This window comes from Cebus imitator, unplaced genomic scaffold (genome assembly GCF_001604975.1).
Source record: "Cebus imitator isolate Cc_AM_T3 unplaced genomic scaffold, Cebus_imitator-1.0 Scaffold51, whole genome shotgun sequence".
NCBI lineage: Eukaryota > Metazoa > Chordata > Mammalia > Primates > Cebidae > Cebus > Cebus imitator.
In genome coordinates this window covers 10,954,392-10,969,604 of record NW_016107366.1, presented here as the reverse complement: position 1 = coordinate 10,969,604, position 15,213 = coordinate 10,954,392, and the positions used below count along the sequence as shown (strand labels likewise).

At 47.9% G+C, this 15,213-nt stretch overlaps 1 protein-coding gene across 7 annotated transcripts in view; it reads left to right on the top strand.

Annotated features, from left to right (window-relative positions):
* Positions 1-15,213, top strand: part of PHC2 (polyhomeotic homolog 2) — a 102,066-nt gene that overhangs the window by 59,154 nt on the left and 27,699 nt on the right. For all 7 annotated transcript variants that reach the window (XM_037738276.1, XM_017527987.2, XM_017527985.2 and 4 more), the window contains 3 exons: positions 769-1,081; positions 11,974-12,389; positions 12,655-12,820. In XM_037738276.1, the coding sequence (XP_037594204.1) occupies positions 769-1,081; positions 11,974-12,389; positions 12,655-12,820 (895 nt within the window). The remainder of the gene's footprint in view (positions 1-768; positions 1,082-11,973; positions 12,390-12,654; positions 12,821-15,213) is intronic.

The following is a 15,213-nucleotide window of genomic DNA, read 5'->3' as shown; positions in this document are numbered from 1 at the left end:
AAAGTCCCACTCCGGTCACACATGGTAGTGCTGCTAGGACTGGTGAAAAATGGCATAAAAAGAGGGAGCAGAGGCGTGTCCTGCTCAGCTAGGAGCACACAGATACTACTGTGGCTGGGAAGATTCTGTGGGCAGTAGGGAAGAAACCCCTCCCACTCCCATCTCCCCATCCTCATCTACAGAATGGGGAGGAGAAGGGGAGAGGGCTGGTAGCAGGATTTTCTGAGTCTGACACAGCCTCTGTCTGTCCAGCAGAGGGCGCCAGGGACCAGGCTGAGTAAGTGTGCCGGGAGCACGGCAAACTTATTCTGAGACAAGATAACCCTTTGCCTGGTGGCCTTGCTGGTCAGTTAACTTCCACTTTTGCCCTGGCCTTTTCCAGTGCAGGAAGCCCCATGCTCCTCCTCGCTGGGAATTATTTCTGGATGGTGTTCATCAATCCCGAAAGTGTGGGGGAGGAGGGAGGGCAGCAGAAGGGACAGAGCCTGGCCTCCCCACCCCTGCCGGCCCGTTTGGGCAGCAGGCCGTTCTCAGAACTCAGCCTCCTCTGCTGGTGGATGCAGTCACAGCGAACTCTCTGGCCCTTAAGCAACTCCACGTGCCTCTGGTTCCTCATCTAGCCCCTAACACATTCTCTTTTTCTCTCTGATTTGACAACCTCCTGTTCTACTCAGCCATTCCTGGATCCATCCCTCTCTCCCTCTTAGTTGTGTGTTGGCATTGTGACTACCCGCAATCTCTGGACTCCCACAGACCCCTCTTTTCCAGGTACAGAACTTGACCCTCCGAACACAGCAGACGCCAGCGGCAGCAGCCTCGGGCCCCACCCCCACTCAGCCTGTCCTGTCCAGCTTGGCCCTGAAACCCACACCTGGCGGTAGCCAGCCTCTGCCTACCCCAGCACAGGGCAGAAATACTGCTCAGGCTTCCCCTGCAGGTGCCAAGCCTGGCATAGCCGACAGTGTGATGGAGCCACTCAAGAAAGGAGATGGCAACAGCAGTGTGCCAGGGAGCATGGACGGCCGGGCTGGGCTTAGCCGGACAGTTCCTGCTGTAGCTGCCCACCCCCTCATTGCACCAGGTAAGGTCTTCAGGAAGCAGGAATCCTTGCCCAGAAAACTCAGGGCCGTGGGTCAGGAGGAGACTTTTAGACTTCCCTTTTTCCCATGGACTTGCAGAGATACCAGCCATGGGTCTTTCTGTCCTCCCCCCCTATCTCAAAGTGTCCATCAGCTCCTGACTGTGCCATGCTTCTGGTCTATCTGTAGGCAGGGCAGCCATGTCGGTTGGAATAAGAGTCCTTCTGCACAGTGGGCACAGCGATGAATCGGGGTACACAGCCACAGCTCTGGAGCTGTGGGCACAACCTGGAGTGGCTGGAGGCTAGCAATTGGACTATTTTGAAATTCTCCAAGACTCAGCAAAAAGTCCAGGGGCTAGCCAGAAGCATGTAAGAACCAGACAGGGAGACATGAATGTAGGAAGTTTGTTTTTTCTCATCATTCAGCAAGCATTTGTTGATTAGTGTTTGCCAATCATGTTGCCAGCTGTAGGTGTGCAGAGATAAATGAGACTCAGGTCCTGCCCTTCAAGGAGGGCACAGTCTTGCTAGGGAGACAGATACATACAGGGCAATAGAGCATGACAAATGCCATAATAGATCTAAGCTCTGAACGTTGTCAGAACAGAGGAGCTCTCTAGCCTTGAGGAGAGGAGCTAGGAGAGGCTTGCCAGTGAGGGTGACACTGGAGAATAAATCTAGCAGATTCCTTGAGAGGCAAGTCTGATGAATCAGCATGCCCTAGCTAGACCCCTTCCCCTGCCTACCAGAACTCTCCTGCACTGCCCATTGCAGGCAATCTTTAATGGGAAAATCTGCCAAGAGCCCAAGAAGCCAGGCCCATCAGTCTGGGAATAAGACCACACTGTTTTACCCTAGAAATAAATAGAGTGGTGGACCACATGGCTTTGCATTAAAGAGAGAGTCACGCTAATCACATCCCTGAGACAGCCACTGACCTCAGTCCTCACTCAAACCACTTTACCATCCAATCTAGCCTGCAGGGTTTTTTGTTGAGAAAATATATCAAGAGTATATCTCAATGCATCTTTGTCAAAACAGGATAGGATTTTTTTTTCCCTAAAGGAGTATGCAGTCCAAAGGAGCGAGCCAGATATAGAAGCAAATCCATTCTACTTCATAAATTCTATTTTAGGACTAAGTACCAGGCACAGTGTGGGCACAGATGGTCAGCTGCCTGCCAAGCAGAATGGGTCAGAGATGCCATCCCTCGGAGGACATGGCATATGAGTCTTGCAGCCCAAGCACGTGACCTGCAGAGTGGGGAAGATGCCCAGGCAGCCACATGGCACAGAGTTTGGAGGAAATGTAATCGAAATCTCTCATTCACGTTCTCTAGGTTTCAGAAATCACCCAGGGCCAAAGGGTCAGTCGCTGCATTCCAGCGGCCACCGCTGAGCCAAGAAAGGCACCTCCCCACGGAGGCCTCACTGCCCTGTGGCTTCAGATGTTTCTCACTGTCTGGCATGGCCTTCTCCAGAAAGTGGCCCAGCCTCTTCCTTTTACGGAAAAAGAAAGTGAGGTTCAGAAGGGCAGACTGGGGGCTCTTTCAATGTGTTGAAAGCAGCTTGGACTAGAGCTGAGACCCCAAATGAGCACTTCTATTTTCTCATTCAATCTGCATGCCCTGGAGGACCATCTGCGTCTCAGGCCTTCCTGAGAACCCCCTTCTGGCCCAGGCCGAAATGTAAACTCCCTCTAAATCTAAGCCAGCCCCCCCAAGTTCTAACACTGTTCAAAAGAAAGACTAGTTCTTGGGTTCCTCCTAAGGCTGCTAGGCAACTCGGTTCTCAAGAAAACTGGACAGAAATGAGACCAGCACTCACGGGATGTCCATCATGTGCTGGATCTCGTGCCCTGCATTTGTACGCATCGCACTCTTTAAACCTTGGAAAGATCCCTGTCTGGGAGGTGGGATCTTTGTCCATTTTACAGATGAGCAAACTGAAGCTCAGAGAGGTTCTCCAGGAGCTTACTACTTATGTCACTCACTCAAGGTGACCTAAGTAATAAGTGGGAGAGCTGGGGGCCAGAGCACTGTGTTCTTCATCTCAAGCCAGATTGCCCCTCTCAGCTCTTATAGTAATCTGGGGCTTCCTCAGCCTTTCCTATTTCTAACCCAAAGCTGAAAGAGTCTGGGGGTTCTAAGCCTGTTCAGGGTTTGCAGAGTCTGGTGGAGACCCGGTATAAAGGTAAACACCAGCAGGTGACAGGCTTGAGGCCCAAGGGCCTGAGGCTAACAGTGCATGGCTAGAATGCAGCGCAGAGACCAGTGGCTCCACAGAACTTTCTATGGAGCAGCTGGGAGCTGCAATCCTACAAAGAACCTCTCCCCAGAGACACAAAGCAGTGGGCCCTGCATTGTTCCTGCCTCCCACCATCGCGTTCATTCTTTCTCTCTCCCACCCCTTCCTCTCTGGAAGCCCAGCGATTGCATGCCCCCACTCCCACCTCCCAGATGGAAGGCAGCTAGGGAGGCTTAGGAGGGGCAGATCCTCTCAGGGCCTCTGGATAAAAAAGACTGAAATCATTCTTAGGACCTGGGGGGTGGGGGGCAGCCGGGAGCAGCACCTGTCTTGAGCTACACAGTTCCCTGGGCAGAGGTGACTTTTGGCCTCCTGCACAGCCAACCCACTGTCAATGAACCAAGGGATCTGAGAGCAGGAAAGAAGAGCATGCTTGAGCGTGTGTGTGTGTGTGTGTGTGTGTGTGTGTGTGTGTGTGTCTGGGAGAGAGAAAGCGAGCGAGCACATGCATTTTTTGTTTGTTATTGGAGCGTTTTTTTGAGCTGGCTGGCTGGCTGGCTGCCCCCAGGGAAAGTAACCAGTGGAGACTTGTGGTGGGCAGTTGAGGGGGGTGGGTATGGCAGAGAGGAATGTGTTCTCCTGGGGCTGTTTCCTCCCAGAGCAGGCAGACCCTCCAGTCCCAGCTGGGACTGCTCCCACTGACAGCTGTTTGGGGGCAAAGCCCCTCCCCCATGGCAAGCTCCCTGCTGTTCCTGCTCCTGTCACCTTGGCAACCAGCTTCTTTAGGCTCTGCAAATAGAAAAGGTCCCTTATGCCGAGAAAAGGGGTGGGGGAACCGGTGGGGGAGGGTAGTAAGGGGCGGGGAACAGAGCCTAAGAGGTTGGGCTTTGGAGGGGAAGGAAGGCGCCTTGCCTGCCCTTCTCAGTGACGTGACTGAGCAACAGAGGGCAGAAGAGGGGCAGGCAGCAGGGGTCCCTTGGGCCTGGCCTCCAGGGAAGCCGAGTCCTAAGGGAGTGGGCCACAGCCCCAGATAGGAGACTTGGTTCTTGGGAGTCCTCATTCTAGTGGATAAACTCTGGGATTTGGGTGCACACTCAGGCCCAAAGGTGAGGAGAAAGTTACTGACCGGGAGGGAGATGCTGTGATAAAGGGGAACTGTCGGGTTGTTGAAAAGCTGGGGCCCTTTCACCCAGTTGGGCCTCCAGATGCCAGGTCTTTGTTCTGCATCCTCAGCCCGCCTCAGGTCTCAGCTGAGGAGCGAGAACTCTGTTCAAAGGCCACACAGCTGCTTTGTTTGAACACAGAAAGCGTTTTGTGCAGGGGGCAGTGATTTCTGTCTGTGATAGGCTGGACAATGCAACATTGCTTATTCTAGGATTCTTAGGTACCTTATTTCCCTCCCAAAGCAGCCTCCAAACTGTAAGCACACTTTTACTTAGGGAATCCAATAAAAAACAAAGCATACAGGTGGGACTGTCACTCACTAGAAATCCCCAATGATTTTGATGTTAAAATTGTGGAGGCAGCCATGAAGGTCATTTCACCTGTCCACCATAGCACCAAATTTAGATAACGAAGAATCTCTTTTTATGTTGGGAGAAAAATCCAGATGACATAGGTTATCAGTGGAGGAGCTTTCTGTTTTGCTCAACATCTTTCACTGTGTGTGCGAGCCTGTATGCGTGTATGTGTGAGAGAAAGCCAACTGTGACACACAAAGGGACTTGGAATTGGTGGGCGTTTCTTCTTTCCTGAAATTCTTCACCCTAGGCTTCCATTAGACTATTTCTGTGGTTGCTGTGGGATAACAGTAATAACTACCAGTTAATGAACAGCCATGTTTCACGTACTGTACTAAATGCTTTACCTACATATCTCACTTAATCTCTACTGTGATTATTCCATTTCACAAATGAAAGAGGTATGGCTCAGAGTCACTGTCATCGCCAAACCATTTGTCCCTTTAACTATGTAGCTCAATAGATATTCAGCACCTATCATGTACCAAACATTATGCTGAGTACTATGGGCATTAAAGAGATGAACAAGTTTAAATTCTAATGGGGGCTACAGAAATTTGAGTGGAACTTTGAAATATGAGTAAGTTTCAAGAATGGAACAGAAGGAGGAGGATCTCAGCTGGCACTGGGAAGCACCTAAGCCCAGCATGAGTATGTGGGACCATCTGTGTGCATAGGTGCGACCCTCCTTCCTTTTCTCTTGCCCTCTGCCATTAGCTGTGGGTCTCCTAAAACTCAGTCCTGTGCCCCTGTGTTTCACTCACAGAGGATTTTGTTGGTTCATACCTTTCAGACATCCACCACCTGTCTGCCAGTGACTTCCTAACACACATCCATCCCTGTCCTCCTCCCTTCTCTCCACACATTTCAGCTGTCTGTAGGATGGACATCACCCCACCTGCATACAAGATTTTTTTTTTAATGTGGATAATTTGTAAAACAAAAACCTTGTGTCTTCCTCTCTGGAAAGGCCCCCTCTACCAGTTTCCTGAGCACTGTCCACAATCACGAGGTCCTCCTGCACCCCAGACTCACAGAGTTATTTTGACTTCACATTCAGATAACAGGTAGTATTTTAAGATTAGCTACCATTTACTGGGCATTTACTAGGCATTGAACAAAGGCAGTGAACCTCTTTGTTGTATAAACAAAATATTGCATTTGATACTAACAGCTATGTGGTATGTACCACCATTTACAGGACAGGAAGTCAAGATCTGGAGAGGTTAAGCAATTTATCTAAGACTGCACAGCCTGTTGGTGGCAGAGCTACCAGGGAGGCAGAGTGTTCAGTGGGTAAAGCAGTGGGGTTCGGAGTTAACCTGGTTTCATACCCCAGTTTCATCACCTATTAGTTTAATGACCATGATCAAGTTACCTAAGCTCTGTAAACCTCCATTTCCTCCTCTGTAAAACAGAGGTGATTATATTTCCCACAGGCCGTAAATGAGATGGCCTGCACAAGTGACTGGCACAGAGAAAGCCCTCCCTCATTCCCACCCTCCTTCACCACCCAGCTTATCACCAGTTTGTCACCAGGTTCTAATGACACTTCCCCTTGTTTTGGCTTCCTGCTTTACTTAAGGCCTGCTGATGGGATGACGCTTAACTGATCACCAGGACATCCTACTCACAACTGCTAGAATTATCTCCCTCAGAGACTGTGTTATTTCCTTCTTGTTTAAAAATCTTCACTGTGTCTTTAGGAACTCCTTGATCAGCTGGAATGCCTAGTCTTTAGTAAGGGCTCATTAAGTATCATGTTAATGACTATGACTATCTGACTCCATGGGGGACCTTCAAATCCCTCCCCCAACTGCCCACTGCTCCTCTCTGACTGCTCATGGCAGCCTCATGCAGACCCTCTGTTATGGCCAAGCAAATATGCTGTTGTCTCTTCTCTCCAACTTCTACCCCTTTGTGACTTTCTTGGCCTGTCATATGCCCTTTCCCTCCCTGCCTCCTGGCATAACAATTCCTTTTTGTTGTCCATACCTCCAAGATGGCCTCTAGAATTCTCAACTGCCTGCAACTAATACTAGGCTTGCTATACTCGCTTGTCCTTACTGACTTGTGTTATTCACTTGACCATCAGCATCTTGTTATATGCAAGGCGCCATGCCTCACCTGTCAAATGAAGTTCCCCTTCACTTACTGCATCGTAAAAGTCCCTTGGAAATGACTCTCAGCTCTTGCTTGTAAAATAAAAACACTGCTCAGTTGCCTCATGGGCTTCTTGTTAGAAATAAATGAGATTTAAATGGTAAAAATTCTTTAAGAAGTTCAAAGCAATACACAGATCACAGGTAGTATTTTAAGAATAGCTACCATTTACTGAGCATCTTCTAGGTACCAGTTGTTAAGCAAAGGCAGTGAACCTCTTTGTGGTTTAAACAAAATACTGCATTTGATACTAACAGCTACGTGGTATGTACCACCATTTACAGAACAGCAAGTCAACATCCGAAGAGGTTAAGCAACGTATCTAAGATTGCACAGCCTGTCAGTGTCAGAGCCAAGATTTAAACCCAGATCTGACTGACTCTAAAACCCATGCCTTTATCGACTCACTTACGCTATACTGCTATCCTCTGCCAAGAGCAGAGTCGTGACAGAAATGCAGGTGACAGTTTCTTTTTTAATGCTCCAAGCTACTTAGCAAAGAATCCTGTACACGGCAAGTATTTGGTAGTTTTCCCAGAGGGCTGCAGAACAGGCCCAAAAACGTTCAGGCAGAATCACACTATGATAGAGTGCTCCTGCAGGGGCAACCCAACACTATTTTATAAGTTTCTTACAGCAAACTTCCCTTAGCTCTGCTTCCCCTTTCAAACTCCTGCTGACCCCAAGCCAAGGGAATGCATCATGGAAAACGTGTCTGGCTATTGCTTTAGGGTTTTCTAAAAGGAGCTTCCTTGTCTATTCTAGTGTATGTGGAGCGCTGACCTCTACAGCCAGCCCCAACCTCAGTTACCTCCTGCAGCCTAATCATGTGAGACATCTTGAGGAATAAGCAGCCCCTAGAAGGTGCCAGCATGAAAACTTAGGCCCAGCTGAAAACTGCCTCCTCTTCTGACTCCTCTCTCTTAGACACCTTGGGCTTCAACTAATGCCCTGGAGATCCCTGAATTCACCATGGTATTTTATGCCTCTGAGTCTTCCTGAATGCTGTTCCCTTTGTCATCTTCCTAACTCTGAATCATGTTAAACACTTACTTGCTCTGGGAAACCTTCTCTGCTCTCCTTCCAAAGCTGACTCCCCTCTTCCACGTTCTCAATATTCTGTGCTTATCTCCTATCATAATGTTTACCAAATTATGCTGAGAGTATCTGTCTACCATCTGTTTTACTAAACTGTAATCTCTTCTAGGGGCCATGTTTTAGCCACTACCAAGCATAGTACTTGGTGTGTGGTAGGTGTTTAGTAAATTGTGTATTGAGTGAATGAATAGTTGGAAGTGTGTCTTGACTTAAGAGTAGTGACTAGTGAAAAGATCTGCCATTCCCCTCCCACAGGCAGAGTCTCCTTGCTTGTAGGCCAGGTAACCTCAAATTCTGGGCAATTAGAGTGGACTTCTATGAAAATAAGTGCATAAGTAGTTCTGCAACTATACCTGGTATGCTTTGGGGCAAGTGTCTCAGCATTGCTGAGACAGTGAGTCGTTTCCTGCATACTCGAACCCTTGAAAACAAGTTTTGTGGGATAAACAAGTCCCGCCATGTTGTCTATCATTCATTCAGCAGCACTGATGGAGCATTCACTAAATTCAAGATATTTTGGAGGAAACAAATGACTCACATAAATTCTACCTACTAAAGGAGATAAGACACTTACTGAAATAACTCTGAGATAGGTGTCACCCTTACCTCCATTTTAAAGCTGACGCCACAGAGGTACACAGAGGTCAAGTAACTCACCCCATGCACACAGCCGGTAAGCAGCAGAGTTGGAATTCAAATCCAAGCATTTTGACTCAAGAGCTCACACATGACTTCTGGGCATACTGCTTGTCTGAGGGAAGCGCAAAGCAAGCGGCCTGAATGTCATCCCAGAGAAAGGGGAAAGTCCTGTCAGCTGTAAGGGCCAGGGAATGGTGACTAGGATTTGATTTGTGGCACTCCAGACAATATAAGAAAAGGCATATACTCTGTACAAGGTACGGTGAACAGTAAAGATTGCGTGAGTCAAAGAAGTAATAAAAAGTAAAAGGTTAGTTTATGTTGTAAAAATATCTTGATTGCCTGCCAGGGGTTTCAGACAACCACAGACAAAGGAGCGTCCTGGTAGTTTTTAGTGAGAGATCAGATCTGTGCACTAGGAAGATTGGTTTGCACTCTCTAAGCTGGATTAGAGAGAGAAGAAACTGGACTCAGGAAGACCCTTTACAAAGTTACTGCAATACTCTAAACAAAAGGATATTTTTTTTGATCCAGGATAATGCTGCAGTTAAATCCTGATCTTTGTTTTTATTAACCTCGAAAAGTTAAGGATGTATTAGTATATCCCCCAAAATACCTTGGGGTCTCTGATCTGTGAATTGATTCAAGCCTTTTGAGCTTTATTTCCAGCCATGGTGTACAGTAGCCTCATCTGTCCTAAGACAATGGCTTTCAGTTTTCCATGAGAAGCACAGGGTGGGGAGAAAATGGGATAGGAGAGGAAGCACAGGAATAGAAGCCAGGCCAGCAGCTCCCTTTCCCAGTCTTTTGGGAAAATGAATATGTGCTGTCCCTACCTATACCCTTTTATGCTGTATAGATTTAGAAGCTTTTCCCTCTATAACCCTTTTTCCTCCTTATTAATCCTGAATTGTAAACTACTTTCCTGCTGTAGCCACCCCATCAAATTCTAGATGTGGAAGAGATTCATGTGATCACCTAGCCCAGACTTCCTGTTTCACAGATTAAACTCTAAAGCTCTGAGAAAGAAGAGTACCTTGTCTCAGGCCGCACAGCCAGCAAGTAGTGGGGTATGCCATTGATCCTCTTAGCATTCCTGACCTGGACCATCTCCAGCTCCCGCCTCACATGGGCAGCCGCTAGAATGAGTCCACATTCCAGGGGCAGGAATCCAGTGATTTTGCATTAAGGGAGAAAAGGGTTTTGGTTGCATTTGCAATGATGATGCCCATCGTTTCCAGATCTTTTTGGCTGCAGGGGCCTAACGTAGTCCTGTGTGGCCTCTGCAGTGGTTCCCAGGTGCCTTATCAACAGTCTTCTAAAAAATGCCTGACTGTTAAATTCTGACCTATTCCAGATAAGGAGACATGGCTTAGATTGGGGGCAGGGACAATTTATAATCAGCAAATGCCTGCTGGCATTTCCACAAAGGTTCCGCCATCAACTCAAACCCAACACGCTTCCCCCAACATCACATTGGTGTCCAAGTTTCTCAAACCCATCATTCAGTATGATCCACACTAAACCCTTGTGGGCGATCCATAGTCCCTCTCCCTCTGACTATGATAGTCAGTCACCAAGGACAATTTTGCTTGTCCTTTGTACTGCATCTTATTTCTGTCCTTTCCATTCCTGTTGAAATTCTGCTTGGAATTCCATGTCGCCCTGGGATGAGATCATTCAAAACTTGCATGTGAATAGACAGAATTCAAGAAGGAAGGTACCGGCCAGGCGCGGTGGCTCACGCCTGTAATCCCAACACTTTGGGAGGCCGAGGCGGGTGGATCACGAGGTCAAGAGATCGAGATCATCCTGGTCAACATGGTGAAACCCTGTCTCTACTAAAAAAAATACAAAAAATTATCTGGGCATGGTGGTGTGTGCCTGTAATCCCAGCTACTCAGGAGGCTGAGGCAGGAGAATTGCCTGAACCCAGGAGGCGGAGGTTGCAGTGAGCTGAGATTGCGCCATTACACTCCAGCCTGGGTAACAAGAGCGATACTCCATCTCAAAAAAAAAAAAAGAAAAAAAAGAAGGAAGGTACCTCCCATAACTCAGTTTGAAACCTGCTTACTTTGCACCTGTTGCATCACAGGGTACTTTTAAAATGTGGGTGACTCAGGACCCAGAATTTGCCTTTATCTTTACTAGCATGAGGCTTTAGTTGTAAAAATCCATTTGCGGGCCTCCAGCTGTGGCCTGCCTTGCATTTGGCTAGCTCTCCAGCCGTGGAAGTCTCTGTGGAGGACAGTCTTTAAACAGGACAGATTCAGCTGAGCTCCTTCCTCCTAGGCTGGCATGGCATTGTCTAGAGAGTGATCTGTGCAGAGACAGTCACTGGACTGAATTTCCTGAATCCCTACTTTAAACAAGGCACGAGCTAGACACTGAAGGGATTACTAAAAAATATAAGAATTCTCACCTCAAAGAGTCAGCCTGCTTAAAATGGAAGAGGGAAAAGCTAGCATAGCAACACATGGCAAAAAATAAATTCCTATCAGGCACTGTGTTAAGTTCTGGATAGAGAGATACACGATAGTTTCTGACTACAAGGAGTTCAGGGAAGATAGATAAGAAACAATTCCAAACCACCTTGACAAGCATTATTACGATAGAGGTAGACCTGGGGTACTCTAAGAACCTAAACCAGACTGACAGAATCATTAAAACTAGAAATGACTGCGTATGACTATATCCAGGCTCTGTGCTGTGTGCATTAAGTCATTTTCTTCTCATTTCATCCTTTTAACAACTTCTATGCAGAAACTATATTTCCAGTTTTTAGATTGGGAAGCTGGATGAGGACTAGCCACACAGAGCTGGGTTGGGTGGTGGAGAGGCTATAGCTGTTGCAGGCACAGGGAACAGCGGGTGAAGGGTGCAGAGGAGAGAGAGAGCATGCCACACTTAGAATCCAGTGTTTCTCTCAACTGCCAGACTGGCCAAAGAGGAGGTGAGTTTTGAGTTTTGAGGAGTTGAGCTTTGGGGGTTGGGGACAGCCCAAAGAGCCCAGTGTTCCTCCAGCAAAGGAGGAAAGCAGGAATACAGTGAGCGTGCTAGGCCATGGCAATGAGCAGGCCAGGCTCAGGATAAATGAAAGGGATGAAAACAAGAGACATTGAATTTGGGAAGCAATTTTTATTTGGATGTGGGAGGGGCAGAGTCGGAGGACACAGCGGAAGAGAAGGTCAAGCCATGCTCTCTAACCTGGCCTTTCCGCCTTCAGCCTACGCTCAGCTGCAGCCACACCAGCTCCTCCCACAGCCATCCTCAAAGCACCTGCAACCCCAGTTTGTGATCCAGCAGCAGCCACAGCCGCAACAGCAGCAGCCGCCGCCCCAGCAGTCACGGCCTGTGCTCCAAGCCCAGCCGCACCCCCAGCTCGCCTCAGTCTCTCCAAGTGTGGCCCTCCAGCCCAGCTCAGAGGCCCATGCCATGCCAGTAGGCCCGGTTACACCCGCCCTTCCACTCCAGTGCCCCACTGCCAACCTGCACAAGTCTGGCGGCAGTCAGCAGTGTCACCCTCCCACACCTGATGTTGGGCCTCAGAATGGACATCCCGAGGGCATGCCCCACACCCCTCAACGCAGGTTCCAGCACACTTCAGCCGTCATCTTGCAACTGCAGCCTGCTTCACCAGTGGTGAGTAAGCCAGCCCCAAGGTCCAGGGAGCACATGGGGAGACCACAGCTCAGACAGCCCCACAGCGTCAAGAGGTACTCTGGGTAGGCTGACAGGTGAAGTCACCTCTGGGGAGTCCAAGAAGGAAGAGAGGGCTTTCCCGTTTGAGGATGACTGAATCTTAAAGTCCTTGCCTGCTTCTCACGCTCCACGGAAAAGAGGGAAGTATCCAAGGGCCCAAAGGCCACTTCTGAGAGGCCCCTCTCTCTGTCCTGTCCTTTGACAGCCCCAGCAGTGTGTCCCTGATGACTGGAAAGAAGTGGCACCAGGGGAGAAGAGTGTGCCTGAGACTCGGTCTGGCTTGTCACCACATCAGCAGGCCATTATCACTGCCATGCCTGGTGGCCTGCCTGTATCCAAGAGCCCTAACATCCAGCCATCCCCAGCTCACGGTATGAAGCACAGTGGGGCCCTGGGGGAGGGGAGGAAGTTGACCTTTCTTGCCATGCCCTGGCACATTTCACTTGGGTGTCTAGAATGGGAGGGTAAACTATTACAAGCAGGGAAGCTGGGAGGCTGGAAACAGAGGAGGGAAGTGAGAATGAACCAGGGATAAAGTAGGGGAGATACAGAAGATATAAGAGCAAAAGGGTAAAAGTTCTAGAGCCAGATACTGGGGCCTGCCTGCATGTCACTGGTGTCAGGTGTATCCACATACCTATGGCAAGTGGAGAGTGGAGGCAGGTGGACAGTTCCCACAGTTCTTCGCTTCCTTTGGTATGAAAGGGGGTTCTTGATATTGAAACTATGGCAAAACGGCTACCACATCTCAAAAATAAGGGAAATGCCAGGAGGAAGAAGAAGGGGACTCAAATGAGTTAAGCTCACAGGGAGCATCTCTGAGGAAACTGTGCCCAGCTCTGGGACCCCCATCTGTCTGTCTGTGTGCGCTCGGTTACGAGTGGACTTCTTCCCGCCTGGGGTTCAGGAGACTCTGCTGGGTCCCTTCACCCAGATGGGAGCAGCACGGCAGTACCTTCACCTTCTGCAGAGATCGATTTGCTTCCCTTTCCCTCTCTGGTAGTTTGCACAGCAATGTTGGCCCAGGTCTCAGTGACATTCTGAGCTATGGACCACCTGCAACTCAGGGAGGCAGTTCCAGTCATTGTGCTGTGTTTGTTGGTGGGGGGTGGGGGTGGTGGGGACAGCCAAGAGGAAAAAAAACGAGTTTGGAAATTGATGGAGACATAAGAAAAAATACCTTAGGACAAGGCAAGGCAAAAATAAGAAGAAAAAATACCTTACTTAGGACAAGGCAGGGCAAAAAGGGTATAAAGGTTCTATAGGGAGCAGAAGCAGGATCAAGGAAAAGAATATGGAGAAAGACCAGCAGCAAAACTAAAGGACAGGAAGGAGGTCATCCCTTCTCTTTCTGCACACGTGCAAATGAGAAGGGGTTTTGAACAGCAGTCCATTCCACTATAGATTTGCTCTAATTATCAAAGTATAATTGTATACTTTCACCCTTTCGGTGAACTGTAGCAGAGTCCATCTTATACAATGTTTGTAGACAGTTGTCAGACTGTCTCTTGCCTCCCTTGCCATTAAAAAAGAGAAAATCTCCAGGCTAAATATCTGAGACTTTTTTCATTTTTTACCTATGACAGGTAAAGACCTCCACTCTCACCATTCTGGTCATGCTTGTCAATCTGCATTCTACCGTTTCATTAATTTTCTTAAAGTTTGATTCCCCAAAATTAAGCACATTAATTCCAAACATAAACAGCTACTAGTCTTTAGAAGCCTGTTTCAGGGGCAGGGGTTTTCCCTAGATCCATATTTTATATGGTAGGGAGGAACTAAAATTTGTTGAACACCTACTACATGCTGAGTACTGTTTCAAGTCCTTTGCTTACTCATGGCAGCCCTCTGAGATAAGTAGAATCATCCCTGTCCCCATTATTCGGAGGCAGAAACACAAGCTGAAGGGGCTGCAGGTCACATGGCTGTGAAAGGGCAGTGCCATGACTCTGCCTCCACAGCAGTCACTCCCTCACCTTCATCATCAAGACGGTGCCCCCATGAACTCTCCAACCTCATAGGAATGATACAGTTGTTCACAGAGCACCGTCACCTGAATTCCAGAGAGCAGGTTTCATTTTTGCCTCTGAGGTTTTGTCTTACTGCTGTCATGCCAGCTCTCCTTAGTCTCAAACTTGTATAATTTAAAGTTTGAACCAAAATATAATTACTTACATCTGTTAAGTGTTATCTTATAAATTTAGCCCAAAGTTCCAGCCTAGCAAGAAAACAGTAATGATTAAGTTAATATGTATTGAGCCCTCTCTGCTAGACTTTACAAATATTTCCTCATTTAATCCTAACAATAACCCTCTGAGGTAGCAACTTTTATCATCCCCATTTTAAAGGTAAGACCACTGAGGCATAGAAAAACAAATGGTGAAGCAGGAATCTTGTCTATCTCAATTCTGCTATTCATTATACTAACTCCTCTGCTTAACTTTGCCACCTGCAAATTATATGGCATGTTCTCTTTGCCTTTTACCAATTTGATAATAGAAGTATCATACGGGACCCCACTGAGGATTCATTCCCTGTCTCCAGAACAGTGGTAATCAACATTTTTTGCTCAAGTGTTTGTAATCCAGAAACCCCTACCTGAACTGACATTTGCCGGTCTTTCTCCATAAATCAAGGTGATACACAAACAAGCATCCTCCTCTTGAGGTCCTATCTCATGAGAGAAGTAAGCTTTATATGGTGGAAACAACTGTCAACCACCCAAGACTTAAATATCCATTCTGTGTATGTCTTCTTCTTTTTT